At 40.5% G+C, this 20,262-nt stretch overlaps 1 protein-coding gene across 4 annotated transcripts in view; it reads left to right on the forward strand.

The window, feature by feature from the left end:
• Positions 1 to 20,262, forward strand: part of PLA2R1 (phospholipase A2 receptor 1) — an 81,160-nt gene that overhangs the window by 19,623 nt on the left and 41,275 nt on the right. For all 4 annotated transcript variants that reach the window (XR_003093231.1, XM_025199940.1, XM_014518394.2 and 1 more), the window contains exons 7-12: positions 754 to 911; positions 2,326 to 2,433; positions 8,851 to 8,963; positions 13,925 to 14,094; positions 17,007 to 17,209; positions 17,540 to 17,685. Coding sequence is in view for 3 of the 4 variants with exons in the window: in XM_025199940.1 (XP_025055725.1) it covers positions 754 to 911; positions 2,326 to 2,433; positions 8,851 to 8,963; positions 13,925 to 14,094; positions 17,007 to 17,209; positions 17,540 to 17,685 (898 nt within the window). In the remaining variant the exon portion in view is untranslated. The remainder of the gene's footprint in view (positions 1 to 753; positions 912 to 2,325; positions 2,434 to 8,850; positions 8,964 to 13,924; positions 14,095 to 17,006; positions 17,210 to 17,539; positions 17,686 to 20,262) is intronic.

A 20,262-nucleotide genomic window follows, 5' to 3' on the forward strand; every position in this document is an offset into this window, starting at 1 on the left:
CCACCCCCCACCTGCCCTGCTATCTGCCACCCCACTGCCTCCTCCCCTACTAATGCTTTCCTCACTGCAGTGGTTGTAAGGATGAATTTAAGATCATCCTCCAATAATTAGATTTTATACATGGAAAATTATAACAACTTATCAATGTTCCATGTTTATAATCTAATTATTGGGGGGGGCTGTCTTAAATTCAGGGTTGTCTTAGATTGGGGTATACATGGTATTCTAAGTTCCTGATAAACCCTGTAAATTCTGGCTCTTGTCATTCTCCTGTTACCTGTGACTAACTGCTCCCAAACTGTTCAATAATCCCTATCAGTACTTAAAGCAGAGATAATTTATGATACTGTTTGCCTTACAAGCTCAGTTATCCTGAGTAGACAGTGAGGGATGCGATGTGCCCTCTGTAGCTGCCAGAGCCTAATGTCAACTGTAGAATGGTCGAGTGTAGAGGAAGGCTATTCCACAGGCACCTTTCATATCCATACCATGTTTTCTACCCCTTGCATTCCATGAGTAGATAAATATACTGGTAATTTTTGTGGGAATTTGCAGACCATTTGATTCTCGAGTGTAATAAATGAAGAAGCATATCTAAGCTGTACATTTTTTTTAAAGTCCATGTAATTCCATTTTTTCTGAAAAAGGTAATATTGATTGAAAGTATGAATAGTTTATAAACTGTGCTATTAATTCTATGGGCACATCTGACATCATTTTTGTTTCATCAAAATCTAAACCCCTTTTTTACAGAAAATGTAACTGAGATATGGATTGGCCTGAGCAGCAACAAAACCCCAATTGTTTTTGAATGGTCTGATGGCTCCTTGGTAACCTTCACCTCATGGCACCAAGAAGAACCTAATATTTTTCAAAGAACAGCTCCATTTTGTGTTTCAGCACAAGAAGTTGTAAGTTTTCTTTTAGATTGTCTTTTAAGGGAAGAAAACCTTGTGTGAACAATTTTTGGTCATGATTATGTTTTTTTTTCCATTTGCATATATTTTCCAAGCCTTAAACTCTGTAATAACATTGGCGGTTGATGCACAATGTCTCATAGTCTTGGTAAATATGAGAGAGCCTTATGAACTGCCTTTTTAAGGCTGTGACGGATGCCCAAACTAAACAGAAGCAATGGGATAAGACCCTTAAAGAAATGGGAACAAGTGTAGTGCTTGCCAAATGGAAGAGGACAACAATCAGTGTGAAGCAAGTTTCCTTACAACAAAGAGAAAATAATGTTAAATCTATGTAGAGTACGTTCTAATTTATGATGTTCAGCTTCTTGACTTGAAAGCTCCATGGAAATATTTTGAAACAGTGAACCAGTTTCTTGTTACTCTGTTCTCAGTATTTTAGGCATTTATGCAGCATCTTGTAAAAACTGACACCAAGGAGCTGTATAAATGGTCCAATCCCACTTCTACTTGAAATCAATGGGAATTTTGCCATTGATTTTAGAAGAAGCAAGCCCAAGTTGAAGCTATGTCTGAAATTGTGAGATTAAGGGTGATAGATACCTGCATACATACTAAAAAAGAAAAATCAATACAGATAAAATACAATTCATGGCATTCAAACAAGGCTGGCAAAAATGCTTGTCAATTTTCTAATTCAAAATACTTGTATGCTGCATAAATTTATTAGCATAAACTATTTTTTAAGTGCATTAATGACACTATATCAGTAGCAAAGTATCTTTTGTCAGAAGATTCACTGATCTGTATAATTCTTAGAGTTTCTATCTAGTGTTGGTAATAATGGGTGTAATCCTGCGAAAACAGTCATACCATTAATTTTTATCCATGAGAGCAACTCCACAGAAATAAAGGCCTACTCAGGTTTACAGTGAAGATCAGGCCCAATATCTGGAAGCTGAATACATTTTAAAATAAAATTAGAGTTAAGATGCGTAGGGCCATTTTTATCCTGTTTTGCTTAGATGTAAATGATGACAAACAGTGCAAAGTATTGGAAATTCTGACTCAGTTTTCAAAAACCTTTAAAACAAGCGAGTTAAAATCATCCGAACCCACAGGCTGAATGAGTGGTGCAAGACCTGTCCGCTGACCAGATCAGGCCCGTGGGCAAATTTTCTTTATATTGGTACCGATCCGATATCAGACCGATGTATCAGTGCACCCCTATGGCAAATTCTTTGTCTTAATCATGGGCCATTGAAGATAGTTACAGAAGTAAATGAGAAGACTCCCCAGATGAACAAGGATGAACAAAATGTAGCTGTCAGTTGCTATTGTATATACAAGTGTCTCAAACAGGAAAATAAACTGTTTAACACAAATATAATGTGCATTTTTTTACTAGGATGGACACTGGAAAATTAAAAATTGTGAAGACAGATTATTTTACTTATGTCAAAAAGCAGGCAAGTTTGAAAATGTCACTTCTGAGAAGGAATCGGGGTGTCTAGAGGTAAATTTACTTAGTCTTTGTTTTTAGCTTCAAGAAATGTGATAGGAAATCTATAAATATTGGTATAGAATTTATATGTTTAGTTTTTCACATTAAAAAAATATACTTCAGGTTTCCTAGGAAGAGTCTCACATCTATTGTTTGCTTTAAAAATACATAAACAAAAGATTAATGTAAGATTAAAAGGTTTGTTAGGTTCCTTTTATGGATCATTGCCTTGTTGGCAGTTGTGATCCAAATTCCTATATCTTTCTAGATCAAAAGTCGCAATACTTTTGGAGGCCATCTGTACAAACAATGATTGTTACATGATGCTTTATCTTACACATGTTTTTCATAGTTTTGAGTGGAATGTCAGGGTGAAAAACACTCAGTTTCTTTGATATGAAGAATTAACTTTTACACTCATAGGAAAGCATTCCCTTCATTTTCATAAAACAAAAATGGAGAGGGCATAACTATCTAGGAGCATAAATAAGTGTTCAATCCTTTTTAAACTGTGAGTTACAAAATGATTTGATATTTTGTTATATCCAGTTAAATTCAGGGACTTTCTGAAGTGGGATTAATGTGCTGACTGTTATTGAGTAGAGGCTTACTGTGATATTAAGATCCAGAGTCCTCAACATTGGGATGTGTGTGTATCAGCCTTTCACTTGAGCTAATCTCTAATCTAAAATGTATCAACTAAAAATTTACCATCTTGTTCTAAAGTGTTTAGTGTTATACAGAAGTATGATTCAAGTGGAGTTTAGTAATCTAATCAGAATCCATTCCCTTTTTATGTTTAAAAAGTAGAAAAAGGGGTTATGAAGATAACCAATTACCAGCAATTAATTATGCAGAATCATTAAATTGACATAGACTTGCAACAGGTACTGTCTTTCAAAGGCACGTGATGTCCACTTGTCTCTCAGATTTGCCAGAGAACAGACAAACATGTTGCTAAAAATCTTACATTTCACAAAATGTAAAGAATACATGCATGTTCTGTCTAATGGCTACTACCAAAACAGTATGAATCTCACTAAAGTTACAAGTAGTCAGCTTTTCCTTCTTATTTTATTCAATAACAAATAACTTGCTCTAAATTCTGTAGTACTTATTTGTGGAGAATTTCAGCTGAAGACAGTGACATAGGGAAAAAAAAGTAAGGCAGGAAATTTCACATACATACACTCAAATGTCTGATGATGGGTTAGATGTGAAGTAAAATAAACCAGAGAGAGAAGTGAATAGGGGCAGAATCCCATTCAGTTCACCTGCCCAAATGGCAGTTACCCAGCCACATAAAGGGTGCATCTACACAAGACTCTTTACTGCACAGTAGACTAATTACCTCTCCATAAAGCATCAGCATCTACACATGTGCAGCATTTACTGCACAGTAAATTCGGCTAATACTCAGTTGCCTAGTACCAAGAGATATAGGTACTAACTAGATCAACTACACAGTAGCTACTGCGCAGTAGCAAATATGGAGAGAGCTGACCAGAAGTGGGACAGCTCCTCCCCTCCCCTACCCCCAGCCCCGGCCCTACCCATGTGCTTCCTGTCAGCCTCCTGGGGAAGCCTGGAGCTCTCCCTGACTGCCGCAGGGGGGCAAAGCAGGGCCAGAGCAGCTCTGCACTGAATTGCTCCTGTCAGGAGTAAATTTGCTCATGCTGGGAGCACATGTAGCTGTGTTCCTGGTCACATGTTAATGTGCCTTAAGGTACTGTGCAGTAACCCTAATGCACATTAATTGCATGTGTAGATGCACCTATGTAGTATTTATGGCATTTAGACACAGTGTGCAAACCCTCTCCCTGTGCAGTGTTGCTCTGTATGTGTATAACTGAGCATACATGCTGAAAAGAGGAGGAGGATGGCCAACCATAGTTTAGCCCCAGTAACTGACTCTAACCCTCTGGCATGGTTGTTTTGTCTTTATAAAGCTTTCTAATCTTACTTTTTTTTTATCTTCTACTGATTTGGGGGTTATTTTTCAGACTGATTGGCATATAAAATCTTCTATGTTTCTCATCAACTGATTGTGGTTCTTACAGGGCATTCTTAGCCAGCAGTTGCAGAAGTGGATGTCTTTTTCCCCTCCCTTCCAGAGATTCACTATGCACTATGTGATTTTTTTTGCTAACTCCACTATTAGTTTTTCTAATCACTGAACTGTTAACAGGGAGCAAATCTTTTTGTAACAAAGGTCAACTTCCTTATGCAGTCTTTCTGTATGCTAAAACAAGAAAGTTAAGTGCAGTGGTGGAGCCTGGGCAGGGACAATGTCCCCCTGGCCCGGCAGTAAGGTGCTCCCAGTCCCAGATCTCTGAATGGGTGCAGGGGGCTGGCTAAGAGCTTCAGGGGAGGGGCAGGTCCCAACCCCCTACCCCAATCTGCTGGTGGGGCAGCTAGCAGTGAGCCCCTGGTTGGGCAGGGATTCTGGGGGCTCACTGCTAGCTGCCCCACCAGCAGATCCAGACAGGAGGCTGGGACCTGCCCCTTCCCCGCAGCTCTTTCCAAGCCCTGTGCCTCAATTGCCCAATTGGGGTACAGGGCTGTGAAAAAGCTGCAGGGTTGGAGCCTTCCCTTGAGAGGGTCAGTTCCTGGTTAGCCCTAGGCTGCACAGGGAAGCCCGAAACAGAACAGTCCCCAGCTAGTTCTACGCTGCATGTGCAGACTTCCCTGTGTAGCCTGGGACTGGCTGGGAACTGTCCCAGTTTGGAGCAGGTCCCTGCCAGCTCCAGGCTAGCCAGGGAACTTTCTCTATGCAGGAACTCTCTCCACAATTGTGGAGCGGGGGTGGGGAGCTCCCAGTTGCAGGGGTAGGGGGACATTGTCCCCGCCTGGGCTCTGGTGGTGCAGCCCACCCTGGCAGCAGGGAGATCCCAGGGGCAGAGAGCAATCTCCCACCACCTGCTGCCTGGCTGACCAGGAGCAAATTTGCTGTCTACAGTGCCTTACTGCACAGTAATTACTCAGCAGTTAATTTGCTACTTGCATTTGCTGTACTGCGCAGTAAAGTGTCTTTTGTAGACACACCTAGTATTGCACTACGGTATTGTCATGTCCAACTCTAGCTTTTGCATAGTCAAGGTAAATCCCTTTTCCTATAATTTCATCAAAAATATTTATACATTTTTTCTCTAGGATTGAATTTGACTCTTCCTATACAACCGCTTTCCCAACTTCCAGGACTGAGATAAAATGACACTAATATAATTCTGTTTCCTGCTGTAGCTGGATGCCAGCCAGAAGGGGTAGAAAAGGCACAGGAATGATAATATTCACAGCACGAAAGAAAGTAATTTAGGAAAATAAGTAAATAAAGGAATAAAATAATAAAAGAAATAGAAAAGCAAGCAGAACCTTGTGCTAGTCAGCTTCTCTGTCTTTCTGGATGCCAACCCCATTCATGATGTCAGTTATGCACATACTTTAAGCTTAGGTGCATGTCATGTTGATGTCAATAGAACATAAACACATGCTTTATCATTCAGTCATTATTTTTGTAGTCTTGAATTAGACTAAAAATGGCTGAATAGTCTTAGTGCTTCCTGAAATGAGCACTAAAGTTGGATAGAAGAAAAGCTCTTGATAATAATTGCCACCATTGATCAAATGCATCACTCCTTCAGAAATTTTTGTCAGTTTCTCCCTTCCTCCTCCGCTTTGTTTTTCTTTAATCATCATTAAATTGTGTTTGTAGATTTTTACAACTTTATCGCTTTGCTTCATTTTCCAAACATTTACAGAAGTAGTATTTATCCTATGGAAATGCTAAGGGCTATGGAAATAGCTCTGCTTTCCATACATAGCGCTAAAATGTACAGAGGAGAGGTTATATTTGTTTCTTTGTGTTTGATCATTTAGATCCAGGTAGTCTAGTTATTATACTTGTTTTAAGAACTTAAATACTGCTTTGTGGCACATGATTAATACAGAAAAACCATATCAGACTTTTCAGTACCAAGTTTGCCAACGAAAAAGATTGGAGGAGTGACAGATAATGAGGATTCATAGATTTCATAGACATTAGGGCTGGAAGGGACCTCAGAAAATCATTGAGTCCAGCCCCCTGCCCCAGGGACAGGATGTATCACTTGGTCAGCTGTAAACATAACTGTGCAACAGTGAAACTGTCTTTCATTTATTTTTTCCTTCACTATTGGAGCATGATTTTTTCTTTAAAACATCAAAAGAAATGAGAAGATACTGTATTTAAAAAGAGGAAATGGAAATAATGATAAGAGGTAGATCGCAAATTGTTTGTTTTGCCATGTAAAAGGTCAGCACTGGGATTGCTGGTAGTGTTGAACAAACATTCTGCCTTCAGTCTGAAACAGCTGCAACCTTTTAATACCAATGTTGTTGAGTTTGACAGGCAATGTGTATTCTACAGTTATGATATAAGTTATCTGTAATGAGTTACCACAGCTATAAGCCAACAAGAATTATGAAACATTTGTGCCAAAAGAGACAGGTATCTAAATGTCCTGGCATTCATCCCTAAAACAGAGTCAGTAAATTGATATTCCAAGAGCAAGTTAGGCGGATAGCAGAACATAAATTATTAATATTGTTCCTATGTGCATCATAATAAAGTAGCAGTAATAATAACAAGCACATGCTTCCTGCACAAGCTATTCATGTTTCAACTATTTTAGCTGCCTCAATTGAAATATTTGTTTGTAAACCATCCTGAACCATTTTTTAGTGAGTCTGAGAGAGAGAAAAAAAATAAAGGGTGCATCTCTGTGATCTTTCTGTAACTTAACAAACTTCCCCACCTCTAGAATAATAACATTTTCCATTTGTATTGATTAAAAACACAGAAAAAAAATTGACTGTAAGTTTTTAACTGTTGTTAAACATTTCAAGTTATTAGAAAAAACATATGATTACATATGTGAACCACAATGTACAAAAATAAGCCATTTTCTCTGGAGTGCAACAGACATGATTGTACTCTGTACAAGTATGAATATCAAATCCAGCTAAATTTACTCTTTAAAAAAATTAACTCTTTTTTACATTCTCTTTCTGTTCCCATTTAAATGATTTTTTTTCATGCTTATAACATATAGAGCTAATTTTGGACCTGACTGGAAACAAATTTAAACAAAATCTAAACAGTTTTCTCCTACACTTCCCTGTAAGAGAAGCTATTCTACAAAAGTAGAGATGTAGCATTTACCTTCGAAGAAATAAAAACTTCAGCTAAAAGAAAAGTAACCTTATTGGGCATGAAATCAGAAACCATCTGTAAGAACAGAGATCAGAGCACACCTTTCAAAACCCTGGCTTATGTGAACTACCCAGCACTTAATGTTTCCTATATTTAAGCTATGGTGGAAAGATAATTAGAGTTAATGCAAATATAACTATGCCCTAGTCCTAGTGCTTTATATTAGATGTGCCTGGAGGTTTGATTCCATCATTCTCAGGCCTATGCAGCCAGCTTCTACAGCATGACCTCTCTCAGGCCCTTGCTTTTTGGTTGCTGTTTGTCTGAAGACTGGAATCAGCCTTTTCACAGCCTTTATGTTAAGCTGCTGCTAGTCAGGAAAGGTGTTACTAGTTCCTTTCATACGTCTCAGAGGCTGTCTCTGAATCTTATGGATAGCAACAATTGTGGCCCTCAGACAACTGCAGAAAATATTTTCTCTTCAGTGGTATTTGTTTCCTCTCTTTTACTACCAGAATAGTGACATAATTGGATAAGCAAAATGCTGGTGACCTGGTGTGTAAGGAGGCTTTCTGGAGGAAGGAGGAGAATAAAGTCAATGATGGCTGTTAAGAGTTAGATGTATGCAAGGTCACTGCCTTCCTCAAAGTTTATGCATTTTAAGACTAAAGTGAAATACTGGTTTGCTGAAGTCAATGGCAGAAATCTTGCTGATTTCAGTCAGGCTTGAATTTCACTCTTGGTATTTTGGGTTGGGCCCATTAGACTCCAATTCTGAAGTCTGGATTCAATTTGGGATTCTGATCGAACTTTCCCAAAACATAAGTACACACACACACACACACACACACACACCCCTATTTAACTAACTTATACAAATTTCCCATTTTTACAAAGTGAGCTGTGATATTGGTCATGTTTCATCTCTGTTCAAGCTCTTTTTCTTTTTTATATATTTTGATCTACTTAAAATCTGTACAAACACGCCTCCACATTATGACCTGAATAGCATCATAGCTGTGCTATGAATGATAGGGCTGCTGAAACCCAGATCATCAGACTGTCACCCAGCAATAGTCACAAGGACCTCACCAGAGCAGAAAGAGAAATGGAAGATAACATGAATTGGGATAAAATGTAAAAGTACAAGGAGGCTGTCAGTTTTTTGACAGCCAACCTAACTGTATATATATTTATACTGTATACAATAATGCATAAAAATAATGTTTATTTTAAAGGGATGGGAAAGACATGGTGGATTTTGTTATAAAATCGACAATACCCCACGAAGTTTTGAACATGCTTCCAGTGGTTATTACTGCCCGCCTGCACTTCTAACAGTAAAAAACAGGTACTTAATTCTATTAGTGCAAAGTACTGCTAGCAAAAGCTCTTCTACCTATAAAAAGTTCCGTGTAAAGAAAAAGATTATCATTTATAAGCAAGCTTGCTTTAAAACTGGAATTAATTACTAATGTTCAAAAAAATCAAATGTTCATTTTGTCATTATGTTTACTTCCTGAGTCAGCATAAAGTTTAATAGACAGCAGTTACTGACTTGCTATCTGTGTCTCTGTCTGTCTGTTTAACTGGTACTTTAATTCAAGTGTGCAGGAGTCCAGAAACTTGAATGCTTCCTATACAGATTTACACAGTCTCCAGCCTATGAATCTTTAAAGGTGTACCTAGTAATGTAATTTATATTTTCATATTTAAACTTTATAAATGGTTGTTTAATGTAAAAGAGTTATTATTTTGTGAATTCAGTTCTCTATCATCTCTTCCTTGCTTCTGTTTACTTAGTGTTCAATGTCAATAACAGGCTTTCATCATTGCAGATGTTCAAATACCTGATATTTTCTCTGAGCATGTTTCTGCCTGAGCTACTGCCTGGATCCATACTGCAGTCCATACAGTATGCTCCTATTCAAATCTGAGATATGTATAGATTTCCCAAATTAAGGATTCATGTGCACATTTTTTTACCTGTGTCACTATAATGACTATTGGGGAGACATTCTCAGTTTCTATTACAGCTGATAAGGTTTGTTTTCCTATGGCAAATCCCAAGGTTTTCATGAAAAAATAAATGCTAAAGTATGTTAATTCTGGAACTGTTATGTTTCATGGCAACCGTTGTGTGGCTTCCTCAGGCTACAGTTCCCTTTCAGGGCCATGTTCTTTGGTCAGATGACAACTCCTAGGAAACTGTTCAATTTTGTCTGAAAATGTATTTTTTAATTTTGGAGCCAATTTTCCGCTGAAAAATATTTTAATGGAAAAGTTTCAACCAGCCATAGTTTCTATACAGCCAGTGAGGGAAGATAAGAAAAATAAGTTGGCATTCACCAATCAATCAAATCATTAACAAAGTATGCTGGTGTGGATATGCCACTAGTTAATGGCTCATGGATACAAATGAAATAAGTGGGGTTGTAGGCTTGTTATTTTACTACAAATATAATATCTTTATTCTCTCCATCATAATTAGTTGTGTGAAAAGTCCAATGCTAACAGGTCTCCCTTTGTTGTAAAAAAGTAGCTTGGAGTCTGAGGACAAATGTGACAATGGCAGGCCTGTAATCTGGTTTCTGGATCAGACATCAATATTCTGATCACTGTTTTTTGTGTCCTTTTCTGCCTCTTTGGCTAGGTACAAACTTTACACATAAATCAGTATAAGTGATTGGAAACCAGACTAAACCTGTAACAGAACAGAAGTTCAGCACTCACAGACTGATTTAAAAATGGCAGAACCCAATCTAACCTGGATTAATGTGGTGTCAGATTTAATCAGTTTAGTTTAAACCGGTCTATCAAACTTCTGTCCCAGATCCCCTCCCAACTCAAGTTAGATTGCAATCCCCCAGGATCCCAGGCTGTTTTGTGGGTCCCCACTAAACTGCCCTCACAGAATGGGCAGGCTAACATTGGCCTGCACTTGTCTGCTCCAGCTGAGTGCTGGGCCAGCCCCACCCCTGGGCTGTCACAGAGACAGCAGGAGCCAGGACTGAGCGCCATGCAGCAGAAACACAGGGAGGGAAGCAGAGGCCAGCCCAGGTCCACCTAGACCCAAGCAAGCACAGCTGGGGTGGGGGATGTCCCTCCCTGCACTGCTGCTGACAGCCACTGCTGGACAGGGCAGGGGTGGGGAGAGAGGCTGCTTTGGAAGGCATGAAGGAGGGCCCCCCACCTTCTGGCTTCTGCCAGTGCAGTCATCTGCATGCCCTATCCAACCAAAGGGTGAATGTATGTTCTGTTTGCGCCCAATCTAATCTCTGCAGAGAAATCTCTTGGAGAAACCTGCATAGGTTTGATTGATTCTGCTTCTGGCTTTTTGAATGTCTGTAACTAGCCCTAGTGTACTTGCTACTTCTCTATTGTATTAAATATGGATGGATGCCTTTATCAATGGGAATTGAGGGTATTTTGAAAGATGGAAACCCTCAGACCTTTACCTGACAAGGTGCTTAGCACTCTGATTTCATGCTAGGAATGAGCAGCAATATATTCTTGACTTCAGTATAATTACTCTTATCCTTAAAGTTAAGTACATGCTTCAACATTTTGTTGAATTAGGACTGGAGTGTGATGCTGCTTTCTCGATGAACCTCTATATGAGTACTGCTCAAATACAGAAAATGTGTAACAATTGCCTTTTGTGTATTATTTTATCATATGTGATAAAATATTTAAATATATGAACTTTCTAACCAAATATTAATGAATTTATTCATATCCTGTATTTGTTATGGTCAAAAGACCGGTTTGCCTTTGGTCAAACTATAGTGGATTTACTTTGGTCATAGTCCAGATATTGTATCCAGAAACTGTAAATCAATTTGAACTTGGTTGTGAAGGAATAGTGACCTTTCCGCATACATGTTGAGAATGTCCTGAGATAATAGTGTTATGGAATAAAATAATAAATAGAATTTACAGAATCTCCTAGCTGTTCCATTGTGGAAAGGAGACTATGAAAGAGATTACAGTGCAAACTTTTGCATGGGGGAAACAGCCAGGTATAACACAGTGGGCGCATCTACACGAGATACCCACTGCACTATTGTTACTGCACAGTCATTTAGTACTTGCATAACCAAGTACTAAATGACTGTTCAGTAACCTACACAGTAACATCCTGGGTTGGTTGCCTAGTGATGCTTACTGCGCAGTAGCTTATTACAACTGCACAGTAGCTTTGTGCCTGGCAGTGCTACTGTGCGGTAGTAACAAGCTACTGTGCAGTAAGCATCTCATGTGGACATGGCCAGTTACATTTAGAAGCCAGTTGTATGATAACTAGTTTTGTGGAAAGGACAGATTCCTACATTATTTGTGGCATGGAGAAACAAAATCCTTTCAGATGATCCTTGCTAATCCTAAACAAGAATAAGAACATAGTTGTCCAGAGCACTGATTTTAAAATCAAAGTGTTAAGTTAATAGGAATTTTGCTTGTAGGTCTCTTACTGTCACCCTATGAATATGCAATGGATAGCTTAGTAAAAGTGTAATTCACATTATGAGGAGACAGGTTAAGTTTCTACAGTCAGTGGTTGCCTCTACACATGCAATTAATTTGCAGTAAGGTTACTTCTCAGTAAAATAAGACACAGTAAGATGAGGCTGCGAATGCATCTACATTTGTGCAGATTTACACCCAATGGGAGCAGCGCAGTACAAGGCTGCTCCTTCCCTGCTCTGCCCCCATACAACAGCTAGGGGGAGCTCCACGCTCCACTGGGTGCCAGCCTGGGGGCTGGCAGGGAGTACAGGGGCCAGTCCTAATGTGCATGAAACCAGGGGAGTATTGCCGGCTGCAGAGGCAGCTGTCTCCTGGTCCGGTGCATATCAGGACCCACCCCAATGCACACAGGGCCAGAAGAGCTGTACCAGCTGCAGGGACCCAGGTCCCAATGTGCACAGGGCTAGGAGACAGCTGCCTCTGCAGCTAGCACATCTCTCCCAGCATTGAGGCTTAGGCAGGCAGCAGTGGCCCCCTGCTGCCTTGGGCAAAATTGTGCTACTGCACATTGCCTAATGTGTTGTTTATCTAGTTTCTGTATGTGTTGGTACTAGCAAACAGCCCATTAGACTAATGTTCGGTAAGTCCAGTGCACATGAAAACAGTGATGCTTTACTGTGCATTAGGTTAATCTAATGCACAGTAAAGTGCCTCGTATAGATGCACCCAGTGAGCATCTACAACTCTTATTAGCATCATCCAGGTTGTGGGCACTTTGTACCCCACAGAAGGCACACGGGTAGTATTATTCCTCATGATACATCATTTATCATTGTTTTAGTTATTTGTTTCCAGTTGACATATTGCACTTTCTGAGAAAGTGGTTGTTAACATGTAACATGGCATTTCACTGTTTAGGGTCTTTGTCCTTGTATGGCAAGTACAAGTGCTTTTCTTCAGAATAAATCATGCTTAGAAGATACCAAAAATTATTCCAAATTAAATCATTAAATAGCGTTAAAGAACTTGTTTGTAAGAAAGAGGACTGGTGTATGGGAAGATGGGCAGAACTGGTATAAAATTAAAATTATACCAGTGTAAAATTATACAGTGTAAAATTATATTTACAAAAAGAAATTAGATATGAGATAGACAAAAAAATTAGGTGAATTAGATATGTAGGTCCTAATCCTGAAAAGATACCCATGTGTTTAACTTTACACATTATGGTCATTTAGACAGAAGTCAGTATTTCTGTTTGCAGTGTGTGAAGTTAAGTTTGCGTTAAGTCTTTGTGGAACTGAGGCCTCAGTGTGCTGGATATAATTTCACAGGAACCTGATTAATTATGGTTCTAAGTGAATGCATGCATTTGTATAATGTAGTACCAATAATAACTGAATGAATAGTATTTACATAGCAAAATCAGGGCTATATATAACTTTTACAGTGGTATATAGTTTAAGTATTTAAATATTCTGTGGAATATCTTCAAAATGCTAAAATGAGGAAAGTCACTTTCCTTTTGCAGATATCAGAACTGCTGGTACAGTAGGTCATTCAGTATTAACTATTCACTGCTAACTATTCAGTGTCCAAAGAAGAAATATTTTTGTGCCAATATTTCTTTTTTTCCCTTGTGCTGTCTCTCTGATTCTTTGAACTTTTCAGGAATGGGGAGATTCTTCTAATATCATCCATATACAACTAGCAGCGACTATAGATGTTTCTTAATACAAATAAGCTCCTGAGTATTTTTCTCATCTTCGTTAATTAATTTGTAACTGAGATATGGATTAGGATATCTTACTATAACATGATTTTTTATCCTGATCATTTTTAAAGGTTTGAACAAGCTTTTATCAACAGTATAATCTGTGGAATGGTGAAAACTGAGGAAACTTATTTTTGGATAGGACTACAAGACCTTAACAATACTGGAGAATACTCTTGGCTAATGACAGATGGAAAGTATCAGCCTGTGAGCTATACAAACTGGAACAAGTATCAGCCACGTGAGTAATTTGTTAAAATAACAAATGTAAATTTTGGATCAAACTCGAAAGTTTGCCATTAATCCCACTACCCTTCCTGAATTCCCAACATCATTTTTCCTTGTTTATTCTTGCCGTCCAAGAGGCCTACAAGGTCATGTTCATTTCAGACTGGAGTAACTTTACAGACTGCTTAGAGACTGTATAAGTGCAACTCTGCAGGGGCAGCACAGAGAATGAACTGAGAATTCCTCCCTTTCTCCACTCTTGTCCAGGATGGGGAAAGTGAGTTACTACACTCTTTTCTACAGGACAACTTACTCTACAACATGTACCCAGCCAGGAAACCTTACCCTCTGGGAAGGCTCGGGGATGCACCCAGGGCCTCTTCCATACCTTATTCCTCTCTGCCCCCTCCCTGTCCATTTGTTCTGTGTGGAATACCAGGAAAGTAGCTGCTGTTTCCTTCTTCTGTGTGGCAGGGTAAAGATGTGGCAACCTATCCTTTTATTACCATTGGCAGCTAATCCGTGAAATGTCAAGAGTAACTGCACAATTGTTTCAAACCTAGATTCCATTTCCAGCTGTTTTCTCACTTATCCTCAATTTGGGAGGTCTGGAAGTACTGTGAATCAGTGGTGCTCAACTTTTTCGCTGGCAGGAGATATGGCCAGTGCTCAATCAGTCTGCTAGCCAGATCCAGTTCGTGGTCCCTGTCCAGTGCCCAGGACAGTTGTAGCAGGGTCCTATTCAGTTGTTTGGAGGGCAGGGGTACAGCCCAGCCCTGCAGGGGAGAGCGGTGTGACCTAGCCCCAATCCAGACACAGGGGAAAGGGGGTATAGCCCAGCGCCAGTCCAGCTATGTGGGGAAGGGGGCTTGGCCCGGCCCCAATCCACCTGTGGCAGGAAAGGTGGCATGGCCCGGCCTGGATCTGGCTGGTGGGGGAGGGGTTGTGGCTCAGCCCCAACCTTCTGCTTGGGGCTTGGGGTTTGAGGTTTGGGAATTTGGCGGGGGTGAGGGGGGGTGGCAGTGCCACTACTCCCCTGCAGTCAAATTTCGCGGCCTGTGGAAAACCCCACAGACTGGATACAATGGTCACAGAGACTTTGTCCTGTGGGCTGGAGGTTGATCACCCATGCTGTGAATAACGACAGCTAGTTTACAGAGAGGATCTTAATGTCCTCCACCAGTGAGCCCTGGAGATAGTGCCAGGGATCTGAGCATTCTCCCAACTCCTGTTAATATAATTAATTTAGGTCATTAATATTCATAGTTCATAAATTTATACATTTTAAACAATGATCAAGAAGGACAAGGTAGTTGGGATATATTTGTGGACCCAACAACAAAACTGTAACCAAGTGGCAGTATTTTTATTTCCTATCCCTGAGTAATTATTATGTTCTTCTGTTCAATTTAGGTCTGATAGTAATTGATACAAAAGCAGGGTTTCTTTTAATAAGATAAAAATGTAAACTATTTTTAAAGGCAATAGTAGCTCTTCAGATGTGACCAGTGATTTTGGGTGCCACATGTTTTAGAGACCCACCTTGAGATGCCTCAGAGGAGCTTGATGTTTAGAACAGGCTGAAACTGGGGCCTCTTCAAAGTAGAAACCCAAAAATTGAGGCACTCAGGATCATTAGCAGGGATCCGGGTTTTCCCTGATAAAAAATCACAAATTCTGTGATAAAACCCTCCAAATCCATTATTAAAATGAAAGGCTGATATATATATATAGGTATCAGTTGAACACAATGTTTTCTTGATATATTTACAAATTTAAACCAGTTTAAATCAAATCCAACCCAAAATCAAATACCAAAATGCCCTGGCGAGGCTGCAGCAGGGGTGGCAGCACAAGGTTGTGCCCCTCACTGCTGCAGGGAGCATCTTGCCAGGGCAGCATGGAGCTCTCAGCAGAACTTCCCGATGCCTTGCTGTTCCCTGAAGCACCAACCAGCTAGGCTGCAGAGGCCCTGGGGGAGGGCATCAGGGCAGGGAGCCCAAGCCTGTAGCGGACAGCCCGCTCCACCCCACGCACAGATCTGGGGCATACTCCCCTACCCCCCTGGGAGTGCTCACAGCACCAGGGAGTCAGCCCCACTCCCTGCCCTGCAAATGAGCTGCCTGTGGCCCCATCCTACTCCCCACCAGGGCCCTTTGACCACGCATTGCAGCCCCAAACCCCACGTACCACCCAGCTGACCAGCAGCCTCAGACAGCCCTGCCCAACTCCCTTCTTGCCTACAGGGGCCTCAATAACGCCCCCTGCACTTACATGCACATGGTGCCCCCTGCCTGACCACCTTCCTCCTGCTCCTCCCCAGCCCCTTACAGGCTGGGACTCTGCCAGCCTGCAGAGAGCTCTTTGCAAAACTGCAAAATCCATGGGTTTCTCTGTTAAAATTAGAAATCTGTATTTTCCTCAGGTAAAGGGGGAAATCTGCATTTTTTTTCCATTCTCCCTTGGGAAATGGAAAACCTGGATCCCTGATCATTAGTCGCTTCTGAATATCTTGGACCCGCAGCTTGCAAAAATACTACTACATTTTCTTTCCCACCTTTCCTAACAGGATCCTTTGTTATGGCCTCTTGTTTTACAAGTTGAATTAGCCAGAACAGGCTAATAAATTGATTAGTGGAACAGGAAATTCACTACTTAATACTCTCCATGCCTTTGCCCGGGAGCAATAAATTAATAAATTAATCGTTTCAGACTGAGTTCACAGTTTTATCATAATGTTGATCAATGAGTAAAAGCATACTCTATATGACCACTTAACTAACACAAAACCATATTAGAAAAATGATGTAAATCTATTTCAGTGCATCTGACAGGCTTGTAAAAAATGTCCAGTGTTATTGATGAAGCTGTAGCCTGGAACCGAGATATTTTATTCTGATATTAAGTGCCCTTCTTCTGTTTTAGGCCATTCTGGACAGTGTGTTGTTATTCGAGGAGGGCAATCTCTTGGATTTTGGGATGTGAAAAGCTGCAAAAGCTTCAAAGCTATGTCACTGTGTAAGCAGAAAATCAAATCATACGAAGAAACCGAGCCTAAGTATGGAAGGCCTGTCACTTCTTGTTACTTTGGATGGGAATCAAATTCTAATCTGCTCAACTGCTACAAGGTATAAAATAACAAAAAAGGCTTACCTAAATCTCTTGATTTGTGTATTTTTATCTACTGTTCCTTAATATCACTATTTGAATGAAAAAGTCTTTATTTCACTTGATCTTTTCCCTCTTGAAATGGACTAGATTGAAAAGTCATTGGCACCATTTATAATGTGTTTCCAAATAAACAGTTGCCTAAATAACTATACTGCCAGGAATACATACCTAGCAAAGTGTATATTTTTATTGCAAAGGCAAACAGCACTGCCTAAACTTTTTTTCAGAGATTTCTGAATCACTAGTAAAAAAATGATTGTTTTAAAAAACTGTATTTTACTATGCAGATATTTCACAGTGAAAAAGTCCTGAAGAAAAGAACATGGGGTGAATCAGAAGCATTATGCCAAGATTTTGGAGCACACCTTGCCAGTTTTACCCATGTCTACGAAGAGGAATTTTTGAATAATTTATTAAGCATGATATTTGATCGGTAAATATGTATATAATTTAGCATTAACAAAGCTTTTTTAATTTGAAAGAAAAGAGTGCTATTTATCCCCTTTTGATCTCACTGATGATGGCCAATAGCTGACATTAATTTCCCTCACCGACTGAAGAACTTGAGATAAATATATTAGTCCAGAAGCAACACAACAGTGAATTCTAATACAATTCCTTTGAAAGATAGAATCATAAGTTAAGAATGGATTTCAAGGGTTATCTGCTCCAACTCCCTACACAAATAATGGGTCTGCTATTTCTTCATCTCCAGTGAAGGAGATTCTGCAAGTTCCCTAAGCCTGCTCGTCTCATAGTAAGTCTTACAGGACACTGATCTACTTTGCTGTAATCTAAACTCACTTTTTTATGTCCTGTTTCTGTGACAAGGGAGAACATTATTTTTTCCATCTTCCTTCGGCACTCCTCCAAATATTTGAAAACTGACACCTTGTTTGCCCTTCCCACCACCTTACTTTCCATAGATACATAGATTGTAAGGGGCTGGAAGGGACTTTGCAAGATCATCAGGTCCAGCCCCCCTGCACTAGGCAGGAAAGATAACTGGGTTCAGGTGACCCCAGCAAGGTGACTGTCCAGTCTCCTCTTGAAGATTTCCAGGGTAGGTGATTGCACCACCTCTGGAGGGCATTTATTTCAGTCTGTACACCCTAACTGTGAAGAAGTTTTTCCTACTATTAAGCCTGAAACGGTCTTCCAGGAGTTTGTGGCCATTACTCCTGGTTTTCTCCAAGGTTGCCCTGGTGAACAGTTGTTTGCCGAACCCTTAATGTATTCCCCTGATATAGCAGTAAGCTGCTACCAAGTCCCCTCTCGGCCTTCTCTTTTTTGGGCTGAAGAGTCCCAAGTCCCTCAGCGTTTCCTCATATGGCTTGCCTTGCAAGTCTGTGATCATACGGGTGGGTCTTCTCTAGACTCCCTCAAGCTTTTCCACATCCTTGTTGAAGTGCAGTGTCCAGAACTGGATGCAGTACTCCAGCTGCAGTCTCACCAATGCTGAGTAAAGCAGAAGAATCACTTCCTTGGTTTGAGATGCATTAGTTGATGCTTGCCAGAGTATTGTTTGCCCTGCTGGCTACAGCACTGCACTGACAGCTCATGTTCATATTATGGTCTATTATTACACCTAGGTCCCTTTCAGTTGTGGTGCTAGTCAGTATGGCACCACCGAGCCTTAAGTATGTTGGGGATTGTTCGTCCCCAGATGGAGCACTTTACAGTTCTCTGTGTTGAACTTCATCTGGTTCTGATCTGCCCAACTTGCCAGCCTGTTGAGGTCCGCCTGCATCTGTAGCCTATTTTCAAGTGTGTCCATGCTCCCCCATAACTTGGTGTTGTCTGCGAACTTAGATTCATAGATTGATTCATAGATTCATAGCTTAACCAGTGAACTCTTCACTCCCGCATCCAAATCATTGATAAAAATGTTGAAAAGCACTAGACCAAGCATGGACTCCTGAGGGACACCACTGGCCACTTCTTGCCAGGATGACACAGATCCGTTCATTAGAATTCTCTGGGTCCAACCCCACAGCCAACTTCCTACCCACCTAACTCGAGCAGTTAAGTCCACAATCCTCCAATTTTCCTGTGAGAACATCATGGGATAACAGATCAAAGGCCTTTTGGAAGTCTAGGTATACAATGTCAACCTCCTCTCTCTTATCCAAGTGGTAAACTACCTGGTCGTAAAAGGAGATGAGATTGGTAAGACAGGACCTGCCTGCAATGAAGCAATGCTGGCTGTCATTCAGAATCCTACCTTCTGCTGTACATAGACTCCTTGATGAATTTTTCCAGGATTTTCCCTGGGATAGACGTTAAGCTAATTGGCCTATAGTTGCCCAGGTCTTCTCTCCTCCCCTTCTTGAAGATGGGCACATTGGCCCTCTTCCAGTCTTCAGGGACCTCCCCTGAGCGCCACGAGTTTTGGAAGAGTTTTGCCAGAGGTCCTGCGATGACTTTGACCACCTCCTTCAGCACTCTCAAATTAAGGTCATCCAGCCCTGCTGAGTTATAAATGTCTAACTTTTCTAACTGATCACACACCAGCTCAACGTCAACAGGAAGAAGGCGGTCATTCCCACCACGCCCATTCTGAACCTTATCTAATATGATTTTCCTCTTAGTCTGGTGATATACCGAAGCAAAGTAGTAATTCAGGAGTTCAGTTTTCTCCTGAGTGTTGGTAACCAGCTGTCATGAGTTGTTAAGCAATGGCCCCATGCTTCCATTTGTTTTTCTCCTGTTCCCTATATACCTAAAGAAGGATTTCTTATTGTCCTTGATTTCTGTCGCAGTTTAAATTCAGTTGCCAGCTTAGTCTTTCTAATCTGCTCCCTACAAGTGCGGGCTGTTGTTGTATAGTCCTCCTTGGGGACTGTCCCAAGCTTCCATTGTTTGTATGTCTCTTTCTTCTTTCTCAAGAGGACCATGATATCCCTATTAAGCCAAAAGGGCTTACCAGCCCTTCTGCTACCTTTCCTCCATATGGAAAAGGACTTCTTTTGTGCATTGAGGATCATGTCCTTGAGGAATGACCGCTCTT

This window comes from Alligator sinensis, unplaced genomic scaffold (assembly GCF_000455745.1).
Source record: "Alligator sinensis unplaced genomic scaffold, ASM45574v1 scaffold389_1, whole genome shotgun sequence".
NCBI lineage: Eukaryota > Metazoa > Chordata > Crocodylia > Alligatoridae > Alligator > Alligator sinensis.